The sequence below is a fragment of the Ambystoma mexicanum genome, chromosome 12 (genome assembly GCF_040938575.1).
Source record: "Ambystoma mexicanum isolate Mex_15411 chromosome 12, UKY_AmexF1_1, whole genome shotgun sequence".
Classification (NCBI taxonomy): domain Eukaryota; kingdom Metazoa; phylum Chordata; class Amphibia; order Caudata; family Ambystomatidae; genus Ambystoma; species Ambystoma mexicanum.
In genome coordinates this window covers 189,754,031-189,781,527 of record NC_090936.1, presented here as the reverse complement: position 1 = coordinate 189,781,527, position 27,497 = coordinate 189,754,031, and the positions used below count along the sequence as shown (strand labels likewise).

At 44.1% G+C, this 27,497-nt stretch overlaps 1 protein-coding gene across 2 annotated transcripts in view; it reads right to left on the bottom strand.

The window, feature by feature from the left end:
* Window positions 1-27,497, bottom strand: part of ABTB3 (ankyrin repeat and BTB domain containing 3) — an 849,439-nt gene that overhangs the window by 250,649 nt on the left and 571,293 nt on the right. For both annotated transcript variants that reach the window (XM_069628275.1, XM_069628276.1), the window contains exon 4: window positions 13,632-13,784. In XM_069628275.1, coding sequence (XP_069484376.1) covers window positions 13,632-13,784 — 153 coding nt within the window. The remainder of the gene's footprint in view (window positions 1-13,631; window positions 13,785-27,497) is intronic.

Here is a 27,497-nt window from a genome sequence, read left to right as displayed (position 1 = left end):
AGAAGATGGAGATTATTGATGAATACATCAATTTGCGTTTCACAATTTATAATCGCCCGCAGCGGGGCTTACACTTCGGCAAACTTAAAAGGAAATGTGGGGTATTTATTGCCCAAATTACAAAAATAAATGATAGGTATGGCCGCTTCTCCCTCCTAGCTATATTTAAATAGTACAAGGTTAAAGTTACACCTGCTTTACTCTATGACACGGAGCTACTGTTTATCGCTAAAGAGTTTGAAGGGCAGAAACTGGAGGGGTTGATCTGGCGAAGAGTGCTTGGCCTGCCTTACTGTGTGCCAGCAGCAATACTCAGATACGTTCTGGGACTCCTCTCGCTGACATATATGATTAAATGGAGAACTGTCTCTTTATAGAAAACTTCTTGATCCACCTAAAAAATAATTTATTATCATTTTGAAACGGGTCATGGTAAAGAAAAGCTGCAACCATCTTACCAACTGGGTAAACGAATGTGAAAACCCGTTACTAAAAAGAGAACGTACAAGTGGGCCCCTTGTAGCAGAACCCCTAAAAGTAAAAAAGACTGTGGGAATATGATTGGTGGGCAACAAGGGACTCCATTAATAAGTACACACTTTTTAGATATCTGATGCTTCAAAATTAACGTCTCAACTCTATTGAGGTATGTATTAAGACGACGACTTAGACTAAACTTGCTCCCGACAAAGGAAGTTGTGTGTGTTAGGTCTAATACGCCAAGAAAAGATTAAAAGTGTAGACTATGCGAAGAGGGGGAAGAAACTGAGGGCCTCATTACAAGATGTGCGGAATGGGTTTAACGGCGCCGGTAATGGTGCTGACGCCGTTAAAACCACTCCGCACGATTACGAGGTCCCCTCGCGGGACCCGTTCTGGACGTCTGGTTTTACCAGACGTCCAGAGCTGGTCCCGCGAGGGGACAAGGGAGCTAACAACGGGCCGGTCGTAATCGGCCCGTTGTTAGCTCCCGCACCCATTCCCATTGAGCCCTATGGGGGCTCAAATGGGAATGGGGAAGGTCCGGGCCTGGGTTCCCTGAAGGAGGAATTACCGGGCCCTCCGAACTCGGAATGGCCTGGTAATTCCCCATTCAGGGAACCCGGACCCGATTTTGGAGGCAGCCATGGCGCCAATAGCGCCATGGCTACCTCCAAAGTCGTAATGAGGCCCTGAGACTTTGGAACGTCTCCTGACAGGATTTGCTAAAACCCTACATTACAGAAGCAAACATTTAAGAGATTTCTGCAGGAGATGAACATTGATGCACAGTCGCACTTTTGGTGTAGGATATTGTGTGGCAATCAGCTATGCTTATCCATGGCTACTTCGAGATGTATTAATGAAATGTTGAGATTCATCAAGGGGAAATCATAAATGTTATCGTCTGGATGTATGTTTTAACTTTTATAGTGTTTTATATCTTAATGTACTTTATTGTACGAAGATGTTTTACAATGTATGGTGAGAGGTTTTAATTTAAACCAAGTACACAATTAAATACAAAAGAAATATCACATTGCATAGTGCTCTATTAAGAATTCCCCTTGCTTCTCAGCGCTGTGATATTAGGACTTCTTTTTACCAAATGGGATGGTACTCACTATGCCAACGATGGAAGAAGCAAGGGCTACAATCTAGCTCTGACCGGAATCAAATGTGTGTCATGCAAGCTAAATAAAGAGGGTTTGGGAAAGCGCTTAACTCATTTAGCTATCTTGCCAGCAATACAGATCACGTGTTCCGGTTACCTAGGAACATTTTAGCTCTTGCTCTTGCCTACTGATGCTGCAGAAACACGCGACAATCAGGTCTATAGATGTGCAACATCATCTATGCGGTTTCCTCCACTTATTTTGGCCGAAAAAATTTTTGCCAAATTTGTTCCACTATTTTTTAATAGCAAATCGCGGGGGAGTTTCCTCTCACCCTCCTCACCTACCTCCCACCCCTTCTATATATCTAACCTCAACCCACCAGCTGCGTGTTTTGGGGGACACAAATGGTCAAGAATGCAGCAATTTAATTCTGCCAAATTGTTGCTCGAAAAAAGTCGGGACTACCATGCAACAAGGTATCTCCCAGGACCATACTTTCATAAAAAGTCTTCATGGTTAGAGCTCTGAGGTATTCAGGCATCCTCAGTTCTGCTTGGGTTCCCTTAGTTCTATGAAGCACAGAGAAATGTAGACGTCAGCAAAACAAGCCAATGACCTCATTCTTATTAATGAAGAACCTGTAATGTGAAGGAAAAATAGTCCACTTTCAAACATTATGGCAAACTATCCCTCCATTAAGTGGATGGGAGCTGAAATGCGTGTATTAGTTTTGCTGTGCGTATTATTCTCTGATGCTCTCATGCTTGGTCTTATAATGATACAATTGAACAAGGAGATGAGCACACAAGCAATGTTGAGTAGATCAACTTCTCCTGGGAAAATACCTACATCAGGAAAGACATGCATTGGAAAAAGCCAGGAGATTTGCCTTTTGTAAAGCGATTTTTCTTTTGTCTTGCCAGGTGTTGCCATCACAAGACCAGCTTCTCACATCATATGCCATTTTTTTTACATCCTATGTCATATATTTCCATAAAATGGCAGGTGCTCACTTGATTTGCTAGGTATTGCCGTCAAGAAGCAAATAAGTCATGGCGTGAGCATAATGCCCAAGAACCACACGATTGTCATCAATTCTGCCTATGCTCTAATTGCATCAAATTACTCAAGTACTCACACCACTGTCAGGGACTGCTGTCAAATGCCTGGCATCATATGGCTCACAATGATCAACACAAGGATGTGATTAACAAACGATTGGTTTGAGGCAATTTAGCGCAAAACAATAAACAGGGATACATTTAACTAAACCATACCTTTCAGAATGATGATTGTTCAGAGAAAATTAAAAAGAAAAAGTCTCATAGGTAAATTAAAGAGTGTACAAATAAAAGATGTGCCCAGATCTCCATAGCTCTGGGTCTGGGTATCTCCCAGTAGGTGAAAGCAATAGCCTGTATGCTTGCAGTCTCCAGTTTAAGGGGACCCACTCCCTTCTCCTCTAATCTTCTCAGGGTCTCTTCTCCTTGGTTGTCATTTCTGGTTTTAAGAGGTTCCCACGCCAACTAATTGAGTTTCAGAAAAAAAGTTAAAAACTCATATCCTCACCTATTTATTACCCTTTCTTTATATCTGTTTTACCTATTCTACGATTTCTGATCTCTTGCTGTTCCATCAGCACCCAGATACCGACAATGTCTGCCCGGTAACATTGATTTATGTGCAGTACAAATACAAACTCAAAATTATATCAAAAACAATTATATGATCTTCTTGGAGCTTGCTCTCTTTGGGTCCCATTCTTGGATTTAAGGGGTTCCAGTATCTGTCTTTTGGCATCCAGGTGGGCAATCACCCTCCAAAGTCTCAGCTCCAAACCGGAGTCTGTTGGCAGACCCAGCAAGCAGCTTCATGGAAGTGGACTTTACAACAAGGATTGGAGTTGCATGAAAATGGGATGCTGCTCTACATTCTTGAGAGGGTTCTATCTATGCCTCTCACCAGCTCCATAGATCACATCATCCTGGTTCTTCTGCCAGATCCTCCAGTCCCATTTTCTCCCTGGGCATCTTGCTTCTAGTCGTGTTCCTAAAAGTCTCTACACTAGGCTGTCATCTCGCTTGCCCTTTATTCTAAGGGTCTATTGTCCCTCCTCAATGAGGAACCATGAACTCAATCCTCCACTCCTCCAAGGTATACCTCTTGGAGGTTTAGGGTACACTACCTTTTCTTCCACACTCCAGCTCTCCCACCTCTCCTTCGATGTAAAGTTTTCCTTCTCCCCATCAGCAAAACTTTACTCCTTTCCACACTTCTCTACCCCCTTCGTCTTCACCTCACCTCCTTCTTCTCTTTTATCAACTCCTCCACCAACAGCCTGGGCCTCATTACGACTTTAGAGGCAGCCATGCCCTTAATAAGGGCATGGCTGCTTCCAAAATCGGGTCCGGGTTCCCTGAATGGGGAATTACCGGGCCATTCCGAGTTTAGAGGGCCCGGTAATTCCTCCAACAGCGAACCCGGGCCTGGACCTTCCCCATTCCCATTGAGCCCCCATAGGGCTCAATGGGAATGGGTGCGGGAGCTAACAACGGGCCGATTACGACCGGCCCGTTGTTAGCTCCCTGGTCCCCTCGCGGGACCCGGAAAGGACGTCTGGTAAAACCAGACGTCCACATCGGGTCCCGCGAGGGAACCTCGTAATATTGTGAAATGGTGTTAACGGACCCACCACCATTAGCGGCGCCCGTTAACACATTCCGCAATACTTGTAATGAGGCCCCCTGTCTTTCCTTTATACCTTTATATTTTCTGCCCAGCTCTCTTGGGCTGATAAGTCTTCCCAGCCTTCCTGGTCCTTCTCCTCCTGGGCTCCAGGGCCTTCTGCTCCCAGCCCTATGGGCTTTTTATTTTTTTAGCAATCTGGGTGTTTCTCCCCCCAGCCAGCTGAGGTTTTCTCCTCCCAGGCATCTAAATATTTCTCCTGCCCACCTTATTGGTATTTCTCCTACCAGGTCTCTGGGAGTTTCTTCTCCCAGCTCTCTGAGTCACTCTCCTAGCAACCTTTGGGGCTTTTCAGTCCTCAGGGTTCTAGGTCTTCCTTTCCACAAATCTGATTCTCTTAACTCTACAGCTTCATGGTATGTCTTCTCCCACAATCCGGATCCCCCTTTTTCTGTCTTGCCCCAGCCTTTTCAGCATCTCCTTCAGCTTCCTGTCTCCTGTTCTGCTCGGGCTTCAGGAGCTCTCCCCTAGTCTCCAGTCTCCTGCTCTTATTTCATCTCCAGCTCTTTCTGTTCACTTCTCCAAGCATCTTTGAATGCTCTCTTTCTCCAAACTCCTGCAGCCTAAGGTACAGTTCCTGCCTTTTATCTCAAGAAAATGGACAATAAATTATCCTCAACATAAATCTATGACAAAATAATTACGTGCACTTGATTATTACCATCAAACATCAGATTTCTGTTCCCATGACCTGTATGCAGGTCTGGCATCTGGCCTTGTTGTCCCAAGTCTGCAATATAGTCCATCGACATTCTTGCACAGTCAAAGGCTGGGCTAATGGATGGTCTGTTTGCTTATCTTGAAAAGCAGAGCAGATTATCCCACCTCCATGCTCATGGGAAATCCCTTGGAACAGGCCTGTGAACAGTATATTTCTCTTGACACAAGGCCTGTATATCTATACAGGCCTTGTGTCAAGAGAAATATACTGACAAGAGACAAGCAGTTTTCTCCTGTACCATGCTATCAATGTTGATCTTTATATCCTGGTATATATATTTTGCATAATTCTGACACTGGAGATTCGTTTTCCAATGTGTTCATTGTTCTAATCTACACAATGCACACCTTTCCATGGTAACTTTCATTTGGGAAAAGTGCACTTTGGAACCTCAGTCACTTGCATTAATGCCCGTCCATACCGCACGCAGAATCCCGCAAATCTTCATCCCCGGCAGAGGGGGGCATGGAGTTGTGACAGCCCCTGAGCAATGAGGAGGCTCAAAATGGGGCAGTCTCTGCTCCGAGCCCCCATGCGACTGGAGGCTGCCATCCTCCCCGCTGGGGATTAAGGTGTTTTCTTTCTTCCTCCCCCCTCCCCTGCAAACAATCCCCTCCTCTCCCTTCCAACCCCACTTGCCTTCTTTTTTCTCCTTTTTCAGGAGCAAATGCGCTGGGAACACTTCCCCAGTGCAACCGCTCCCCATGGCCGCCATGGAAAGGGAAAATGGACTCCGTTTTCCCTTTCCCGGTGGGCATTTTCTTAAACCTTTTTTTCTGTTCCGAAACCCAGAACAGAAAAAGAATGCTATTAGTACCCCGGTCTTGCGGGCCGGGGTACTACTAGCAATAAGCCCCTCGCCATGGGGGCATTACCGAGTCAGGTAATGCCCCAGGGCCCATAGTTACAGGCCCGAGCGAAGCGGCTCGGGGCTTATTGCTTAGTTAGCAAATCAGACTTTAGTTTTGACCTATGTCAATTGCATGCAGGGCCCATTTAATTTTTTTTCTCTGGAAACAGCATTTAATGTATGCCAGTTATGAGTGAAATACTACCTTTCTGTCTGTCAGCCCCCAGTGTGTTTTCCAATTACAAAAATGTCTGCACTCTTAGGCCCAATGTTGCTAGAGGCGGTTCATTTGATCCTGGGGCTGACTTTAAAGCTCACAAAGTCTACACCCAAGCCTAGGCTAGGATGTGACAACTAGAAAGAGTACTGCCCAGGGGAGTGACAAGCACTCCCCATGTGGTAGCCGTCCTCAGTGGTGTGGCCCTCAAGGCAATCCCTCCTCCTGCCTTAAGAAAAACCCCAAACCCCAGACAGAGCCTGGAAGGTAAACCCCAAGTTCCACATCAGTCCTGTATGCCATCCCTGGGGTGGAACCCAACCGCCATGCCGGAAACCCCTTTCTCCAAAGAGAGGATCAAAGGCAGTGAAAAAGCCCGATTTTGTAGTGTAATTAGTGATGTCATCAGCGATGTAATCTGTGATGTCATCATTGTGGTCATAGGCTGCGCAACAGCAGGCATGAAGTTAAGGCAGCTTTAGCTGAATTTCAGGGGTTTTGTTGCATTATGTTCTCACCTTAACGTCCCTGCAACTAAACGTTTTTCCTTGAATTTCAAATGAGTTGTTACAATGTATTGCTCACCTTAACGTCCATGCAACTAAAGCTTTTTCCTTGTATTTCAAGGGTTTTGTTATTCCATTGATTTTTAGAATGCTTCCAGACCAGTAGCATGGTCTTCGACCATCGTTAGTGGGCACAGACTTTGCATGTGCCCACTGTCCATTTTGAAATGCTACTAGACCACTAGCCATGGCCTTTGGGCACGGCCACACTATATTTTAAAGCACCTATAACCCATCGCTCAAAGACGTTCATCAATCACATAATGATTTTGTCCTGTTTTGACAGTGTTATTGTTAGGTATAAAAGATTGCAGGCTTTGAGAACTCCCAGTGTTTTAGGCAATGTGCAGTGAGATAAAATGATTTGCCATGAACCACACACTTTGGTTAGGCAGCATGTTCCAAGCCCCTTGTTTTATGGCCGATCTCTTTATGACTGTTGTGTTACATCGCACAACCCCAACTAACCGCATTTAAGCAGCATGTAAAAGGGAAAAAAATGACCAGCTGCAAAAATAACATATGCCCAGGTGCTCTTGCCCCAATAGCGCAAATCAAAAGCTGGCACCCCTGAATATGCACACTAGGTGAACATATATCTTAGAGTGAAATATACAAATGTAGTTCAATAGACCTACTTCTTGGACGAAAGTGTGCAAGACACAATAGCATTGGACCGAGAGAGGAAATATACCAATAAATATGCTGGCAAAGTATAAAAGGTGCTCACCTTTTAAACCCAGCAATCTGCTGTGAAATATTCCCTGGAAAACTAAATCCCAATATGAAACAACTGCTTGTGGTCTTGTGAGTAAGCGTCTGCAATGAGAACATGACAACCATGTAAAATCCTTGTAGTCAAATACTTGAGCAAGTACTTGAGCAAGCTTGCCAACATAAAAAAAAAAACAAGGGGTTGCGTCCGCCCTCTGAAGAAAAGCTACGCTGTCCACCCACATGTGTCCTTTTTTCTGTGCCTTGAAAAGCAGCCACAATTAGGGGAAAATAACTGTCCAGGAATGCAAACTCTCTTGCCACATTGTGCGCAAATACTCATGACTTTCTTGCCCTCTCATCATTTCCCCTCCCCACCTCATGTCTGGCTTTTAACAATACTCTGCTTTATAAAGATAACTTGAAAATGACACATACCATAGTGTCACTCAAATGTATAAATCCTTATAGTACTATTTTAGGCAAAAAGTGTACGATTGTGGCATTACCCCCCCACCCCCTTCTTGACTGGGAGACTACAAATACCAGAATGCAATTCAGCAAAAAGCAAAAAAATGGTCTCTGAGTGCAAAACTTTCAAGGATGGACAGTAGCACAGTGCAAAAAATAATACGGATGCTGTGTGTTATGAGATATTTAAAACTTGGAAAACACCAGCATTTGGGAAAGTGGACTGTCTCCCACTCATGGAGTAACCTGGACCAACCCTGCTTAGCTTCAAAGCGAGGAAGGATCCTGCCCCCTGAGGCCATGCTGCTTTAAGTGGTTTTGTAAGGTGAGCTCATTTATTAGGCAACATGGCCGGAGGAGGCTGGCCCTTTCCTCACTTTGAAGCTAAACAGGCTCTGTCCTGGTTATGGATGGGAGACCGGGATGGCAATCGGGTCACTGGCCATGGCCTTTGGATGGCCAGTGATTTTTCTCAGCCGACGTCACTATAGCTGTAAAAATGTAATTAAAAAAAGAAAACTGTAACCGTGGGTACTGAACTACATGCTCATTAAAATAAAAATAAAACGGTAACTTTACTGAACTACACGTACCCTTGGCTATACCCATAGTCCTATGACCTCGAATATAGCTGTGAATATCATAAATAAAATGCTTTCCTTCTGACCCAGGCCCTCACCAAGTGCCCCCCTCATGTGTGCCAGCTCCCCCCACTCCCCAGACGGCTGCCTGCTCTCTCCCTTTCCCCCCCACAAGACAAGCTGTTTCTGTGATGCAGTTTGCTTTAAGATGTCCCTGTTTGCGGCTATAGCCAAGGCTACAGAAAGCTTTGTGTTGCAAACTCAGTCCCTAGACCCTCCCAAATTTCACTTGGTGCCCTCTAGCCACCCCACCTCTAGCCTGATAGCATCTGCATGTTTTTTTACCTGCATTTCATTTTCCCATATCCTCAGCCACCCCACCTCTAGCCTGATAGCATTTGCATGTTTTTTTACCTGCATTTCATTTTCCCATATCCTCAGCCACCCCACCTCTAGCCTGATAGCATTTGCATGCTTTTTTACCTGCATTTCATTTTCCCATATCCTCAGCCACCCCACCTCTAGCCTGATAGCATTTGCATGTTTTTTACCTGCATTTCATTTTCCCATATCCTCAGCCACCCCACCTCTAGCCTGATATCATCTGCATGTTTTTTTACCTGCATTTCATTTTCCCATATCCTCAGCCACCCTACCTCTAGCCTGATAGCATCTGCATGTTTTTTTACCTGCATTTCATTTTCCCATATCCTCAGCCACCCCACCTCTAGCCTGATAGCATCTGCATGTTTTTTTACCTGCATTTCATTTTCCCATATCCTCAGCCACCCCACCTCTAGCCTGATAGCATCTGCATGTTTTTTACCTGCATTTCATTTTCCCATATCCTCAGCCACCCCACCTCTAGCCTGATAGCATCTGCATGTTTTTTTACCTGCATTTCATTTTCCCATATCCTCAGCCACCCCACCTCTAGCCTGATAGCATTTGCATGTTTTTTTTACCTGCATTTCATTTTCCCATATCCTCAGCTATAACCTCAAATATCTCTTGCATAGAGAGAAAAACAAGATGCCGGCTATTTCATTTCTAAAAACACCCGGTTTTGTGTAAATCCTTCAGATATAGCTATCTTTTTTTTTAGAAGAGGGCACCCCCTTCTCCGTCAAATATTTAAATAACTACTGCACGGAATAACCCCAAACCATGCATGGATTGCAAGCCAACGCTTCGTGCGCAAGTTGTTTTGGGCCTGGGCCAAATCCTTCCAGACGTTTGGGTTGTTCACTTTAGCAAAAATTGACCTTGCTTGTCTATAGGAAAATAAATGGGAAGTAGGCCGCACTTTTGGGAAAAAAATATTTTTGTCTTCCTAACTTTTTTATTTTTAACAAATCTTTGTGAAACATTGCAGTCTGGTGGGGTCTGTGAGTTTTTAATCACATTCGTAATTTCGGTCAAATCTGTTCCTTGAATCAAAAGCTATTCATGATAGAATTTTGAGGGGCTTCTATGGGAGTCTGACTCACCTATAATGTTTATGCTAAACTATAAATTACAAAATGTCGTCACACTGTGGTTTTAATAGCAAAATTGAAATGTGTAGAAAAGTTAAATTCAAGTGGGAGAATTTGCCCCTTCCGAATTTGAACTTGGCAAACTGAAGGGGACAATAAAAAAAAGAGGTTCAGCCTTGAATAAGGGGATGGGAAATAGTTGTCCAATCAACAATAATGACAAATGAGCTTCATGGCATAATTTAGAAATTTGTTTGGGAGTGGTGAAAGATTCATCTGGAAACGGCCAGAAATTACCTTGGTTGGAACTGCTGATAAGATTGCTTGAAACCAGGAGAGGGAACAGAGACTGAGGCCTGCGACCAAGGAGAGGCAAATAAAGAGATTGAGCCTGGAGAATATCCATGACTGAGGTTGGATTCTGATGGTCCCTGTCCTGTAGCTGAAAGATGACCTGTTCTTTTGAAGTCCTTTTCCTTGAGTGTAAACCCGTGAGATATTTATGAAAGTAAACTTGGCCAACAAAAGTAAGCCTTCTGGGGATCTGTTCGATTCAATAGTTTTCCCATTATTGATTGGTTGGGCACACCCATTAGATCCTTAGTATTTTTACTAAGCCATCATTTGATTAATTCCCACATAGCCAAACTACACTTGTGCTTTTGTTGAAATTCAAAATTAACAACATTGCTTCCAGTGTGGATAAAAATACAGTCTGTAAAGTAATTGAGTACTCGTGTTTATTTTTGCCAACCCCAAAATTCCCTAAAGAGATGGGTGCATTAAAACGAAATTCCCTACTGCTTCTCATTCCCATAATCCCTGCATTAAAACAGAGGGGTTCCTAATGATCAAATGAATATCTGGGTGTTTGTGCTTGGGCAGAAAGTGTATTCACAAAGTTAAACAGAGTGGGCTCACCAATTTAAATGTACATCCCTGCAAAAAGTGAGAAAGTGATTCCTGAAAGAAGGGAGATTGTTCAATGCACGGGTGGAGGGTGAAGTAGAAAGGGTTTCATCTATAAAAAATGTATTGTTCTGAAAAGGTGGCTGCACTGTAACATTGTCAGCATTGCTAAGAGTGCAGCGGCTGTCAAAATTATTTTTACATGTGATAAAGTTAAACAATACTGTAAGGTATTGCTAAGCGCGCATGGAGATACAAATACAGATCGCTGCATGTGTGGAATTGTTTTTGCAAAGTCAAGTGTTGCATTTTATTTAAATTCAACTTCATATTAAGTAGAGTGTCAATCTTATGATCTTGTCATGTTTCAAGGTGCGACATGCTATTAAAAGTGAACCCCAGTGGCAGGATTGCCACTTCTCAATTTTGTTAAAGGGACAGGAGCCTTTACAGTGGAAATGAGACAAGCCCCTGCCTTCAGCACGTGAACAGTTGCAGCAGCCAGGGGATCGACATTGCACCACCCCATGGCACTGCACCAAATGCTTGCGGTAAAATGTGTCCCCCTTGGTGACCATACCTTCCACCAGCAAGCTCAGGCAGAGGACTTTGTCACACTTAGTACTTGCCCCATTGCCAAGGGTAGCCCATCAGGTGCCCAAATATTTGCCCCATGGCCAGGGATTTCCCCATTGACATGAATTGTCACCAATTGCCCAGGTACTTGCCCACTGTGAAGCATTGCCAGAACGGTCATGGTACTTGCACCACTGCACTATTGACAGGGAATTCTAACAACTGCAGTGGCTAGCAGGTTATTTATTCAAATGCTTGGAGTGCAGTGTGTGTAAAGAGTGGTCTTTGTAACATGTGACTGATACCACTCGGTAGTTTTTTTAACATGTCCTTATTGAATGTGTGGGTCCTACATGAGAGCATTCATGCTGCTCCTTCAGGAGTGGCTTGGAACCGCTGCCAGGCATATTGATGGGTGGCATCCACACCACACACAAGACATACCACAGCTGCCTCACACTGCTTCCCTCCACATTTGACAATCCGTTGCATCGGGGTGAACCTAGCTGGGGGCTTTGCAGGACCACATAGGCAGGCCCTCCAGCACCATCTATTTCCTGAAATCTCTGCACCATGGCCGCTAGCACTCTTCGCACAGGGGAACATCCCTCCCTGCAGTCGATACTGCATGTGCTGCTCATGCTTTGTGAAAGGCAGTCTGGGTGCCATACCTCCCTGGCCACTGGTCACTGCGCCGGGAGAAGAAAGTCTGTGTGCTGACACCGGTTGAGCAAACGGGGCAGCGGAAAGAGAATGGCACAATGGGCAGGAACTTGGGGAAGGGTATGAGAGGGTCATGATTGAAGAGGCGCACACAGATGAGGGGAATGAGGGCTACACAGGGTTAGAGATCGAGGAAAGACTATACTGTTGAAGAAAGGGGCAGGCCAGTGGGAGATGAAAGCAAGAGTAGAGCCACTCCCTTTCCACTTGTCAGGTTGAACCATCAGCATTAAAGGGGTGACACCTGCCGGAGAGATGTGTACTCTCGAGCCCAGGGAGGTATTGGGGTATTGGGCCAGAACAAGGATTGTGGTTCTGTGTAAACACAAGGCCCAAACCCTCCTAAGTTCAGGAAACTCTCTGCTCCTCACTGCCATGAGTCTCCTGAAAGCTGTGTCCCAGACACTGAGGTCAGGAAACTGCCATGGCAGTCAAGTGCAGCTGACCTGCGATATGCAAAGACTTGACAGACATCATCTGAAAGTCATCCTTTGCACAAGCTCAATAAATGAGACTGTCTAAAGCTGTATATATGCCTCATGCTTTGCACCCATTTTACTGTCAGAGTGAATATTCTGACAGAGGAAATGAGCATCATACCAAGTGTGCATTGCATGCTCAGAAGGAATGAAAGTTTGAATTCCTAGCACAGACATGTTTAAGAAATTGGTGGCTAGCCTGAAGTTCTCAAAATGCACTTTGTTTTTATGCAAAGCAGCCAGCATCCTATATTCACGGCACCACATCATTCGAAACTTAGCTACGCCCCTCTGTCCCCAGTCCTGACCACACCACTGAAACTCCCCCCCACCCGGCAAAGGAATGGGGGAGTTCCCCCAGTAAAGGTTGTCTATTTCCAGCACTGCTCCAGCCTTCGCTGCATCCCTGCTGCCATTCACAGATGGTGCAGGTAGGTAGGCGGGTAAGATCGGGGAGCGCAGTATGGCTTCCGGGTTCTTCCGTGGATTACCCTGCCTCCCTGCTCTGGCTGCACTAGGCAGCTGTTCCTATACCCCATTCTGATGTCCAGTCCACTTGTCACAGGAGGCCATTCCGACATGTCCTCAATGCTGGCCATGTTCACTTGGGCTATGCCCAGCTCTGGAAGAAAGGTGATGCAGAGAAGGGGGCGGCAATGCAGTCGAAAGACATCCTAGAACTATATTCCGCTCTGGTGTACCTCCCAGCATAGCTCGATATGCATTACCTCTGTCGCACAAGGTAACGAGCCAGACTAAAAGGCTCTTTAGAAATGTGTATTTGTTTATTTATTTAACTCTATGGTTCTGCAAATGGACTATAATTTCATCCGTTAATAGTCTCCTATTGATCCACTCTTCATGACACAAACAACCAGCACAATCCATCAAACACCAGTGAATTGCTTTTGACAATGATGCTTATGTTTGTCCGCTAGAGATATGAACAAGTTAATAGCACATTTAAAGCGTCAGCTGTTTCTGTGCATTGCGCCCCACTTACTTTAGCTGTCGAGGTTCGCAGTCCACGCCAGGAAGGAGCAACCTCGCGGCCTGCCTGACATCATCGCTATCAACTGAAAAGCTGCGACGGTGGCCCGCATGCGCCAACGCCACTCGAATCCATTCCATCAGGGGTGGCAGCACAAGGAATGGCCTGTTGGTTGAAAAGAGAAACCAATTAATATACGTACATCTATCCAACCAGACCAATGTTTAGAATACTGCCACACACGTTCAACTTATTGACTAACGTGGGCGATGCAAGGTGGGTGCCAAGGGGAACGAGGGACACGTTTCCACACGGGTGCATTTAGGGTGTAGCACGCGGCCAGCAAGCTGCTTCCTTTGGGTGGCAAAGTGTCCCCAGGGCTGTTTACAGGGGTGCCGAAGGTTCAGGAACAGTCGACAGTTTGAACCGTGTTGTGCTGTTCCAGAGCCCTGCTGTGTCAGCAGCCGGGTGTTAGGCCACGTGACGGAGCTGGGTATGCAGTCCCGGTGCTCCACCCCATTTTTATAACCCCTACCTTTTCCTTATTTTCAACATTCATTTGAAACACCCATTATTCCCGAAATCAGGAGTTTGTAAACAATTACAACGCCCTGATGCATGAACATTTCCTACCTCCAGAAGACAACCAGACATCTCTGTGTATTGCCCTACGTGTTTTCACATCACAGATTTGTTTCACACAAGCATCTTCTGAATAAAATGTGCAAGTGTGCATGCAATACACTATTTCAGGCTTATGTGATGCAGACATTTACTGTGGAGAAGACACAGGATGAGGTGCTTTGGAATGCTAATGACCCTTTCCCAGTGAACTGTGACTTGTCAGGGAAAGGGGCCATTAGCACTCTCTTGGGGAATGACCTGGGGCATGTGAAGCCCAGCATTGGCTTTTACCATCAGGGTACTTCAAAGCCCTGGTTAGTGCCAACCTGCAATATGTAACAAAAAAACCTTTTGTTAGGCTTTCAAAGAGGCTGACCTTTGTGTTTACTCTTCAAAAAAGTACCCTTTTCCATGTTTTTGGAGAGGAGGATGCGTACCACAGAGCAATTTAAGTGCCACCACCGGGCATGCAAACTACTTGAAGTCCCAAGCAAGCAGCACGAACAGCGTGGAGGCACCAGCGTGGAGGAGCTGAGGCGGCAAACAACAGCACAGATGAGCGCAGTTGAACAACATTATGTTCAGAGCAAGGCAGAAGAAAGGAGGTGAGATGATGTGGTAGCATACATGCTAAGTTTAATGGACAAGAACATGTTGAGGGTTACGACTGAGGGTAAGTTGGCTGGTATTTACTTTTATGGTAAGTGATGTTGGGCTTTTGAGCAAAGCAGGGGATTATTTTAACTTTCTGGATGCAAATAACCTTGTGTTATCCTCTTCCACTGAGGGTCAGCAAGTGCCAAAGGCATCTCTGTAGGGGCCTGTTGGTTAGAACAGGGTCAAACAGGCTTGAGTCATGGCTCACAGAAATGTGATGCTAAAAGCGCAGAGATCATGGATGTCTTTGTTTTCGGGACATGCGAGTCCCGCTCCATGGTCTCCAGGGCAAGAGTAGTCCTGGTTCCCTGGCTCCCAAACTCGGGGGAGGCTGGCACACAACTGCAGGGGTCCTTCAGCAGAGTGAGTTCCTGGGTACCACTGTGCTGGACAGAGAGGCAGGTATTGCTCTAGCAGCAGACCATGCCCAATGTTCCCTGGGGATGGTTGGGCTAAAGGCCTTAGGAAAGGACATTCTCCCAACAGGATCTAAACACATCTTCTTCAAGGGTTGAAGTCCAGAGAGGATTCAAATGAGGAGTGGGAGATCCCTTCTTTTAAAGGCAAAGGTCTAAGGTGATTAGACTAAATGAAGCCTGCCGTAGGGGTCCTATGCTTGTTCTTTGAACAACTGGACTTTGACTTCTGACATCACACCCAAAGTGCTTTGTGTTAAAGTAAGTGGAGGGACAGGAAGGAAGAGAGGTAAAGAGGGAAAACAAGATGGTGGAAACTTCCTATAGCTGGTCTGAGCTCCCCATGTCTACACTAACCCACCCCTCACCTTGTCAATAGTATCAGTACACAATTATTGTATGCAGCACACTGGTGTGAGGCTAGTCCTTTTGTGAAGGGTTTGCCATTTGTTTCCTGTTCCCAGGGCAGCTTCCTGTAGAGTTGCTGTCTCACTGCAGAGGGTGGTATCTGCCCTCTCAAAGGATCAAAGAAAGGCTACCCCCAGGGCTACAGTCTTGCTGGGACCAGCAGAGATATCCTGGCTTTGGGCAATACACATAGCGCTTCTGCAGCTGAGCTGGGCTCACAGAGCTGACACATGTGTGATATTAAATTGATGTGGCTTGGATAATTATGAGAGATACTAGCCACCATGCCTCAACCTCAGTTATGGCAACTATATGCACCTTTTAACGTGCAATGAGGAGGGAAACTCTCATAGTTATGTAGTTTTTGGAAGAGAGGTGCATATCCTAAATGCAACTCCTTTGATGCAGGATATTGCCTGTCACTGCAGCTGTAACCTGAACCTGCTCTCTGACACTGGGGAGCAGGTTCTGCAAATCAGGATACTGATTCAGCAGGCCACAAGTGTACACTATGCTTTGGTATGGAGCTCATGGAAGGGGATCTGGTTTGCAAGTCACCCTTTCTGCGATGGAATTAACCTGCATCATTTTATTAATGAATACAAATCAAAAAAGCCAGGGCTTCTAAACCCTTGTCAGATGACAATTCCTCACACAGCTCTGCCAAGTTTCTAACCTATTTCCTGCAAGCTGCTCAAAAATATCTGGGGCAAGTGCTTAACTCATTGAGCTATTTTACCAACAAGCATTTATGATTGTGTTCACTGTGAATTTATATACCCCTTGTTATCACACATAAAACCATTCATGGCTTCTTCTACAAATTCACTTTGCTTTGGTAGTGGTTATCAAGAAATGCTAGCTTCTTTGCAAGTAGGTTAACATTATTGGGGAAATGAGTGCCCCTCTAGGACCTAGGAACTCGGAAAAGATCTGTCTCAAGTAAATAAGCATTAGATAAGGTGCAAAACAATTGCCAAAGCAGATCGAGCGTACATGGAACTCCTGAGGTTATCTTTACAGAGGAAAACAGGTAACCGTGGGTCTCACTCTTCAGCAATGTGCCAACAATTCCTAGATGACCCTGGTCTGGTTGCTTGTTATATATAATACCATCTTTTGCAATTCTATATTTGCTCAGCATCAAGGAAAGATATATGGTATTAAGTTAGTATTTGTTTACTGCCCTAAGCATGGCCAGAACATTTATTCTATACAAATACATTTTAATTTGGATAGCGAAGCAAAGTGTGAAATGTTTCATGGATCAATTTTACCGGAGGAAGAGAAGTTCCTCAGACAATTCATCATTGAAGCCAGCGAAACACTTTAAACATTTTTTGCAATGCCGTTGAGAAATGCAATTTACTAAATGAGGCACGCCATATGCTTGACATTTCATAAATAGATTGTCTTAACCGGTTTGGGAATGACAACCTCAACCTTTTGTTGAGTTGTAAATTGTAAAAACAGGGTGTGCAAACTGAAATATTTCTTTGTATTCAGTCTTCTTTCAGGTAATTGCCTGCTATAGTCCGAAATGTCTGCTCAACTATGCACCTGATCTATAAGGTCCATGATCTCCAAAGTTCCTCGATCTCCATATACCCCTGCTCCCTATATATCTGATGCTACTTCATTTCCCTTTCAACCAATCATAAAGAATCAACTATTTCCTGTGACCGACCATCTAACATTTCCTGAAGTCCTTTGCTTCCCAAATCCCTCTATGTTCTAATCTCCTGGGTCCCCCAGTGTCTCTTGTGTGTCATTACCCTCCCATTGCATTGTAAGAGTTGGTCAGACAGAATAAGAAGAGCCAGTAATGGCGTCTATGTGTTGTTTCCAATCTCACAGTACACAGAGAGATGTGCGCAAGGGCGAAGATGAGGTAACTCAACTCTACTGCCATATGTCGGGACAGCAGATTCACCTCACGTGCATAGGCCAAACGGGTACGATCAAGTAGTGGCCAAAGACAAGCAATTCACCTGACATTTGATTTACTTTTACTTAATCCAGGTCATATGCAGGTAATCTTGCAACTTGGTGCAAGCCAGGAATTGAACTGGGAAAAATGAAAAGGAATTGCTTTATTCTATGTGTGTATCTTTCCTATCAAGCCACCACTTGCTGCGCAGTTGTGAGCTATTATTGTGCAAGCACAGGTATTATATGGATTCAACTGAAGCCTATTATACACTACACTATAAAGGAAATGTCATAACTCTCTGCAATTAGGTCACAGCAGAGGATTATGAAAATCATGCTCCTCTGCATTGGCGTCCCACACTCATCTCACAGCAGCGGCACGCCGCTTTCGTACCTTACTGAGGAAAGGCGCCGCGATCCACTGCACTGCTCAAACCGCCTCAGAAATTCCTCTCCGGAAAGCTGTCGGCTCTTACTCAACTTCTCTGACGTCTCACAAACAATCCTGGCAAGAGCACTCAAACGCGCCTCCCTAGTCGAGGAACACCATGAGCAAACAGATCCATGAGAGCTCTTTCTGCGCCGCTCTGTCTGGCAGACCTGCGCACAAGCACTGCTCAGGCCTGCTTCCAGGCTGCCAGCGACCAGCCTTCGCCCTGCCTAAATTAAATACAGACGCATTGCTGAAAACCAAGCGACAAATCCCTACAAGCGGGAAGGACCTTTCCCTTCGATCAGATCTACATCAGCTCACCTGACTAAATCAGAAGCTGAAAACGTTGCTCAAATAAGTCCAAGACACAACATAAAATTAGACGGGGTTGGCAACATGGCTGACTATCAACAAACAACATGTTTTCTCTGCTCTGAATCTGGCCCCATTTCTCAACATAATTTCACAGTATGAATCTGGGCTTATTCGTGTTATTGTCGAAGATAGAAATGAGGATCCTTCTTTTTCAAAAGCTTACATTTATAACCATCAAAACCAAAATGTCACAATATACCTCTCGCCATCAAAGGGAATATCATTAAAAGCAATGAGCATGTCTCCTATTTTGTCACTTGATGTATTTCATCGGAGGAAATGGACAATGGGCCGAGGGAACAGAAGGGATTCAGAGCAGGCAAGCAAACAATTTTTGTTAAGGATCGCAATAGATTCGCTGTACTACCAGTTCTTTTATATTCCCCAGTCGCTGTTTTACTTCACTTAGGTTCAAAATGTTACACAATGCACACCTTAGCATAATTATTTCGGGTAGATATTCATTTGAATAAAGGTAAACATGTAGTATTCAATCTTTTAAGGTGTAGAGGAGAAAAAGCAGTCCTGGCACATGGGATGAACAATAATACAAAAGAATGAAGTTCCCAAAAGTAGGGAACTCCCGTCTCCTGCACACTTTCACAGGCCAAATACCCAGCTAAGAATTTAACACATTGGGCCTCCAAACTCGGGTCTGGGTTCCCTGAATGGGGAAATACCTGGCCATTCTGACCGAGGAGGGCCCAGTATTTCCCCATTCCAGGAACCCATCCCCATTCCCATTCGAGCCCCCATAGGGCTCAATGGGAACGGGGAGCATGCTAAAAATGGGCCTGTTAATGACGGGCCCGTTGTTAGCACGCTGGGCCGCTCGCAGGACCAGCTAAGGACGTCTGGTAAAACTAGGCGTCCTGAGAGGGTACCGCGAGCAGACCTCGTGATGGGGCGGTAAGGGATTAACGGCTCCGGCACCTTTACCGGTGCCGTTAACCACTTACCACCCCCCTCGTAATGAGACATAAGTCTTCGAGAAAACAATCATAATGCTGGCTTGATAACTCAGTATCTTCAATAATTTGAATAAATCTTGTAGGTAAACTATATTTCAGTGAAATTCAAACATCACATACACCAAAAAGATGTAAATTCAGAAAAATAAATGTATTAGTTTGACCCAACGTGTTTTGAGACTTCATCTCTTCAACAGGGGTCTTGACTAGTTGATACTTCCAGAAACAATAATAGAAGTAGGGCCTTCATTCCGTCGGGGCTGATTACGAGGTTCCCTTTGCGGGACCCGGATCAGACATCTGGTAAAACCAGACGTCTTTTCCGGGTCCCGCGAGGGGAAGAGGGAGATAACAACCGGACACTTGTAATGTCCCCGTTGTTACCTCCCTCCCCATTCCCATTGAGCCCTATGGGGGCTCAAATGGGAATTGGGAATGGTTCCTGCAAGGAGGACTTACCGGGTCCTCCTATGTCGGAATGACCCGGTAAACCCCCATTGCAGGAACCCGGTAATGGAGCCCGGTTTGGAGGCAGCTTCATGGCTGCCTCCAACCTCATAATGAGGCTCATAGTCTTATCTAGGCATAATCCTAAATGTTCCTGTAGACAATCAACATAGTATCTTATTTACAAGTACATCCTGTCAAAAGGTCACCTTGAAAATCATCATTCTAATTTAGAATCTCATCATATGTATTTAAAAATCTACCTTATTAATTCCATGGTCCCAATTTCACCAATGTTCTACAAATTAGAAATGCAGGGGCTGGCAAATTCGAGTATAGGGTGTTCCGTCCCTAATAATACAAAATTACAAGGTAACCAGCTATTGTAGCCTCTAACTGTAGTACTTTGGTCAAGGCAGACAGACCAAAAAAAAAAAAAGAAAAGAATGCTGCACAAACCTAAACTAGCCACATTCGCCTGTCTGAACTGCCAGCATTGCTCTAGCATTGTTAAAGGGGACAGCATAAAACACCGTAACACGGGTCAAGCGATCAAACTACATGATCACGTCACATGCAGCAGCAAGACTGTCATCTATGCATTAAGATGCACTTTCAAGAAATATTATGTGGGCCTATCTGCACGCAAAACCAAAGACAGGTGGACAGAACATAAGTCAAATCTCAGAACAGCTAACATCAAATTACCAGTATAAAGACATTTTTGGCATAATTGGCATTCGACAACCCAAATGAGATGTATCATTTTGTAAATTATTCATCCCCTCCCAAGAGGAGGGGATTTGGTTAAGAAGCTAGCACAGCGGGAATTACATTGGATTTACCATCTCGATGCAATAGCCCCTTTGGGAATGAATGAAGAGTTCTATCTGGGACCATACCTGTAGAAAATTGGTGGGCACAGCATCCAGCACACATTAACAGGTGGAAAAGACACTACTTGTTTTATAGTCTGGATAGAATTCTTAATGTTGATCACAAGAGGAAGATAATGACTGTATTTTGGCATGTGCCTCCAGTATTAACCTAAATGTATATTTATGGACAGAATAGGGCATCATACTGTGGGATTCTTGATGTTTTATTAAAGCAGGAACATAATTACAGCATTTTGACATGCACTTCTAGTATTAACCCAGATGCATAATCATGGACAGAATAGGGCTTCTAATTGTTAGAAATAGGAAACCATGGACCTCATTACACAGTAGGCGGTAACCATGGCGCTATTAGCGCCATGGTTGCCGCCAGTATTTTACCGTGTCCGCCTTGGTGGATGGCGGAATTACCGCCCTACTCCAAGGTGAGCGGGGCGGTAATTCCCCATTCACCAAGGCCCTTCCCCATTCCCATTTTTGCCCCCATAGGGCATAATGGGAATGGGGAGGGAGCTAATTACGGTACCACAAATTGCGGTACCGCAATTAGCACCGAGGTCCCTTTGCGGCACCCTAGTTGAACAGCTGGTAAAACCAGCCGTTAAGGTCGGGTCCCGCAAAGGGAACTCGTAGTAAGGCGGTAAGGGTTTACCGGTACCGGTGCCCTTACCGGTACCGCTAAACCCTTACCGCCTAATGTGTAATGAGGCCCCATATCTTTATTTTGTACAAATGATTGTACACGGTTACAGGTCTGCTTACTCAGAGAGTCAGACTGTACGCCCCAGAGAGGGGTGAGCCAATAAGGAAATAACTGGTTGTATAATCATGTACATCTTTCCTGGCCATCGTATTAGCTTTATATAGCCCCCATTTTGTTTTCGGGTCCACCCAGAGGCGTGTGGAGGACATGGCTCCGTGCTTGGACCTTGATAACCCTATATTTTGGTAAAGACTTTCACGACATTCGCTACCAAACTGCAGTGAACAATTACACCTTTAACTGCACATCGTGCATGCCTCCATTTTGGGGTGAGATTATTATTTTATTAATTTATATGAGCCTACAATCTCATTGAGAGCTTAGTCTAGGCTCTGGTATCTAAGAGAATGTATCCCACTCATACAGTGACCTTTTGCTTCACAGGTCACAGATTTGCTTATCTCCCTGACTCTAACAATGCCCAGTCTGGACAATCTCACTAATATCAGAGCATCCTACACACACGACTGGGTGAGTTACACAATTTGACTTTTTAAGGATCTGTCAGGTTTTAATATAGTGTAAAAGTTTTCGTGAGCCAGCACCCTCAATTGGTTTCTGCATACATTTTTATAATAAAGCAAGCACTGAGCCGAAGGTAACACAGCTTTATTAAGTTACCAGGAAGCACACCCCCAGCAGGACCAACACCTCCAGGGTCAGAGATAACAACTGACTTCCTTGGAACAAAGGAGACTGTTTGCCCACTAACATCCCTCTCAGGGGTTCCATAGCTGACATATTCCTGACATACCTCACATTCCAGAAAAGGTTCCCCAAGCCATTACAACAATTGTATTGGTAGGAGGAGTACATTGTTTAACAAATAGTATGTCACAGTGAAGACCTCTGCCTCCTCAAACTCTATTTTAGAAGAAACTGTGGACCTATGGGTCAAAGGAGAAGTGAGATGTCTCTTTATCTTTACGCTTACAGATGGTATATCTGACATTACATTTAGAGACTACAATAGCTGGTTATCACATATTTTTCTGTTATTAGGGACGGAACCCCCTATACTCGAATTTGGAAGCCCCTGAATTTCTACTCTGCTGAACATTGGTGCCATTGGACCATGGAATTGATATGTTAGATGCTTAAATACATTTGATGATATTGTAAATTGGAATGATGACTTTCAAGATTACTTTTTTACAGAATATACTTGTAAATAAGATACTATGTTTACTGTCTGTAGGAACACTTAGGATTGAACCTAAATAAGACTATCTCTTTTATTGTTTGTAGAAGTAGCAACTAGTCAAGACCCCTGATGAAGAGATGAAGTCTCGAAACGCGTTGGGTCACACTAATACATTTATTTTTCTGAATGTGCATCTTTTTGAGTTTATGATGTTTGAATTGAACTGAAATATAGTTTACCTACAAGATTTATTCAAATGATTGAAGATACAGAGTTATCAGGTAGAGCCTGATGTTTCCATTGATTGTAGACCAGCTACATTGCCTGCTTCTCAAAATAAAAGATAAAGATTTTGAGCTGCAAAGGCAGCCCATTGGAGGAAAACTGGGCCTACCGGAAGGTTATGCCATAGACCAAACACCTTGAATTAAGATATATGGTGGGGTTGCATAGTAAATATACCAAAATGGTTGAGTAGAACCTCTGCACACTTCATATAACATGTTTAATCGTCAAGCATTTTAAACAAACATGGTCTTAACCTTCTTTCACTTAGTCATGGATGCTTATTTTTCAAATAGATGCATGGCCTCTCCTTTCACCCATTTCATATTTGATGTGGTATGAAAGAAGGGTGACCCCTCTATTTTCTTTAGAGAGATTACCATCCATAGGTGCTGATGCCATGCCAAAACAGTCAGGGGCCATGTTCTATAAAAACATAATTTGATGGTGGGGACCTGTTACGTTTGCACTGTAACATAAGCGGGTCCCTGCCACTGAATGCTCATCATTTGCACTGCGGGGTGCAAACGTAAAGGGAAACAGGTGGCGTACATGCGTGTACTTTGCCTTTTGGTGGATAGGAAGGGAGCTGCGGAAACGCATGTTGTGTTCTGCCCCTCCTTTCTGCCATTCAAATGATTGAAAATGAGACGTGGCATGAATGCAAGGCATTAAATAAGTATTCAGGTCTTTTATGCCTTGCATTCATGTTAGAGCTCAATGTAACACGAGCCTCTCAGTATTTGGAGCAAAGCCTTAAAAAACAAATAAATAAAATGTATTTTTCAGATAGAGTTAAGAGTAGGTCTGAAGCAATTCGCCCTCAGCCAATATAGTCCAATAGTACTAAAATACTGGTAGCTAATAATTAGCATAAAAACCCCTGGTGGGTCCATCACTACGTTTATCGTGGTACCAGGGTCTAACGCAGTTACTCTTTTCTGTTTTTTGGGCACTTATCCGGGAGGCAAACCTAGAGACAGGACCCACCAAGGGCAACCCAGCAAATAATTCCTAATATCGATCTGGATTCTGGGTTTTGAAATACAGACACTAGCCTTGAGAAACACCTAGCGTCGAAACACGTGTCGGCTGAATATAAGATTAAAGCAATCAACAAAACTGTGAATAGACTTTGCAAATACACTTTATGCTAATTATTAGCTACCAGTATTTTAGCCCTATTGGACTATATTGGCTGAGCGCGAATTGCTTCACACCAACTCTTAACTTACAATTGTGGTGGTTGGGGTTCTAACGCCCAGTGATGGCAACGCAGCTAGCCTAAGCAACAGATGTAAGGGATCTAGCGCACCTACCCCATGTTTATACCCTTCCACTCATCTTATTTTTCAGATAGGTGTAAATTGGCTTTCTTCTAACTGCGTTTGGAGGTGGAAGGGAACAACTAGACTACATTACCCAGAAGTCAGATGCACAGGCCCAATTATCCTGCCAGCAGACTAGTAAGACCACATCACTAATTTGTTGGAGGACATTTTTTAAATTCATGAAATTAGCCTTTTCCTTTTTTGTTAATTTATTGGGGGATCCCACATTGATACATGTACTTGCTTATGAATTGCACCAAATTAGCTACTATTCTTTCTTGCTTATGAAATACACCAAATGAGCCACTTTTCTTTATAAAAATGTGTCAAGCAGTTGATATGTACAATTAACCTTGTTAAGGGTGCCTGGCTGTCTGACCAGCTATTAACTAGCTTGCTAAAGAAACCCTGTAAAGGATGATAATGAATTTCATGATAAGATGGCATTATAAATGATTCACTGAAGGTAACAGTTCAGCAAAATGGCAGAGCTGCTGAAACTATGGTTTGTAAGACTTAACTGCTGAAAGACCGAAGCCTTTCCTGATGATCCATTGCTTGTACATATACAGTGCCTAGGAAGCTATAGAGATTTTTACCAGCCACAATTAGAGGTCTTCTTCAATGTATATTCTCCAAAGCTCCTTGAAGTCTTGTGGCTAGTTGCTTAAGCACGGACCTATACACTTTGGGGAAACCCTTTTGTCCATTGCTGTTGTTGACCCTACAGCCACTGCACTTTAGGATTTAGTCACTGGGTGGCATTTTTACTCAGTTCAGTGCCGGAATGCAGTACCAATAATTATCTCGTATCTGCAACTGCATCTTAAATTCAGATTCACAACTACGTTAAAGGGTCTTTACGGCCGACTTTACCTTATTGATTGTTCGTGAAATTTTGACCTCAGATGAAGAGCTATGCTCGAAACACGTGTCAGACTGCTGTGAACATCCATTACAAATTTTGTACATGTGTACTTTTCTTCGATTTTTCTGTTGTGGCGCAGCTCAACTGTTTACAACTAGTTGTTAATATAGTGCTTCTAAAGGGCAGGTAAGCTTCCAACCTTCAACAAACACAACGTTAGCCATGGAGGACTGATGTAAGGACACAGTGACGGTAACACTGGAAAGCTAAACCCAGAACATCTGTTAAAATATCTAAAGTCATAGAAATCAGCATTTTCTGGAACACTGGGTGAACATATCTCAGAAAGCCAAATGGGTTGGCTCTTGGAGCAGCTTCACTGAATGTTCCAGCATCAGTGGTCATTTTGAGGCACTTCTGCTTCTTGAAATTAACCAACTGGGGTTAACATCATGCATCGTGCTTCGCCCTCAACATAGCCTTTCATTCATCATCAAAGCCTGGGTCGGGGACCTCTGTTTCACCCCAGTGGGATTTCACCATATTACAATGTATGTCAGCCACAACCTCAGAGATCCCTGGTTCTCAGAAAATAGGTGAATTGGCAATGTGTTTTTTCAATCCCAGGGCCATGCTTCCTGGCATGGCATCTGTCAGTGCCTGTGCCCATGCCCATCTAGAGCATTTTCATCTAGTTCAAGGACCTTCCTAAGAGGTGTTTACAAACATTATATGCAGACCTTAAAGTTTAACTGAAAACTGCCTGAAAGCAGGTCCCACATGGGAGAATGTGCACCCCAAGACAGACTAGTTCCTAAGATAACCCTCTTTAGTGTGCCAAGTCTTAACTGCATGCCACCTAAACCCCCTAATTCTAGCCAGTGCTCTGAACAATGTCCTGCGACAAAGGGTAATATATACTTACACAAATATGAATGGAAATACAATTTTTTCCACAGCCATAAACTGGCCTAAACTTCTAGAATAACCCTTTATTAAAATGTTCTAACTTTATGCTTCATTATGAGATTCCCGGTAAGCCGCCGGTACTACTGGTGGCTTATCAAAAATCTCAGTTTACTGTTTCTGCTGCCCGATATCCCGGTATTACCGGGATATTATGGGTGGCGGAGTAAGGATAGGTTCCCGGCACACTTGTTAAAGGTGTCTGCGCTTCAGTGAATTATCTGCCAGTATGGGCCTGAACTACCGGGAGGTCAGGCTTGCCGGTAGTTCACTGCCCCTATCGGCAGACTTGGCACATGCCAATCTGGAAAATGTGCCGGTACATGTAGTTAACTTTTTCCAGACCGCCATACTCATAATGAAGCCATGGTAGGGTTAGTTTACCTCTTGTTCGTGATTGATGTTTAGTGTTTTCCTAATCATATATTCTTACTATTTTGGAATTAAGTGTGCCTGAGCATTGCATTATTTTTCTAATAACTGCTTTGAATGCTGTATATTGTTTCTTGAGATTAAACATGCTACTGTGTACAGTGAAACATGCTACTGTGTACAGTGTCAGTGGGGTAGTGAAAAACCTGTTGAGATATAAAAATCCAAATACTCATAATGAGTACCCATGTCCCATGTAATATGCCACGATTTCAGAACCTTTAGGTTTGCTTACTTGGCCTTTTATAATGCCTGCCAGTGATACTCAAGGGTACCATACTACCACATCTCAGGCAGTCAGTGCCAGTTTCATTTTTGTATGCCAGGACAGAAACTGTCCAAAGAAGCCTTTGTAAAATGTTGTCCCAGGCACCTAAAGTCATTTGAAAACCCAAAGGGTTAAATACTGAACACCATTTGACCTGAGGCCTGTGTGGATCAATAACCAGCTATTGACTTAGCAGTGCAGTGTGGGAACAAGAAAGGTGGAGTGCAGAAGCTTTGCTAATTTCTGTTGTTCTCTGAAGTGTTTGAGCCATTACTGCTGCCATCAAAACTATGGATTTAAACTTCAACAGTAAGTTGTTTTGTCTTGCCACATTTCTTCTGGCAGGACATAACCAAACAAAGTTGTTGGGTTAAGCTCATTTCCTGAGGGAGATAGCAGGGTGTGAGTTTGAGTTTGGCGGTATTGAGGCAGGAGCTCATCTGAAGCGTGCTTCCAGCATTCAGGAGTTATGAGGAACTGAGAGTGTGCGTTGTAGCTCTGCCATGAGTTTGAGGGATGCTACAGTGGGGGGCTGCTTTGAAAACTATGTGTGCGTGGAGGGGATTTGCCGATTTCTCAATCTGGGGCAGCAGTTTTGTGTTTGGAGGTGTCGGGCGGGTTACTGAACTTGCTGCTGCTGTGTCAAATTGAGTGTTTTT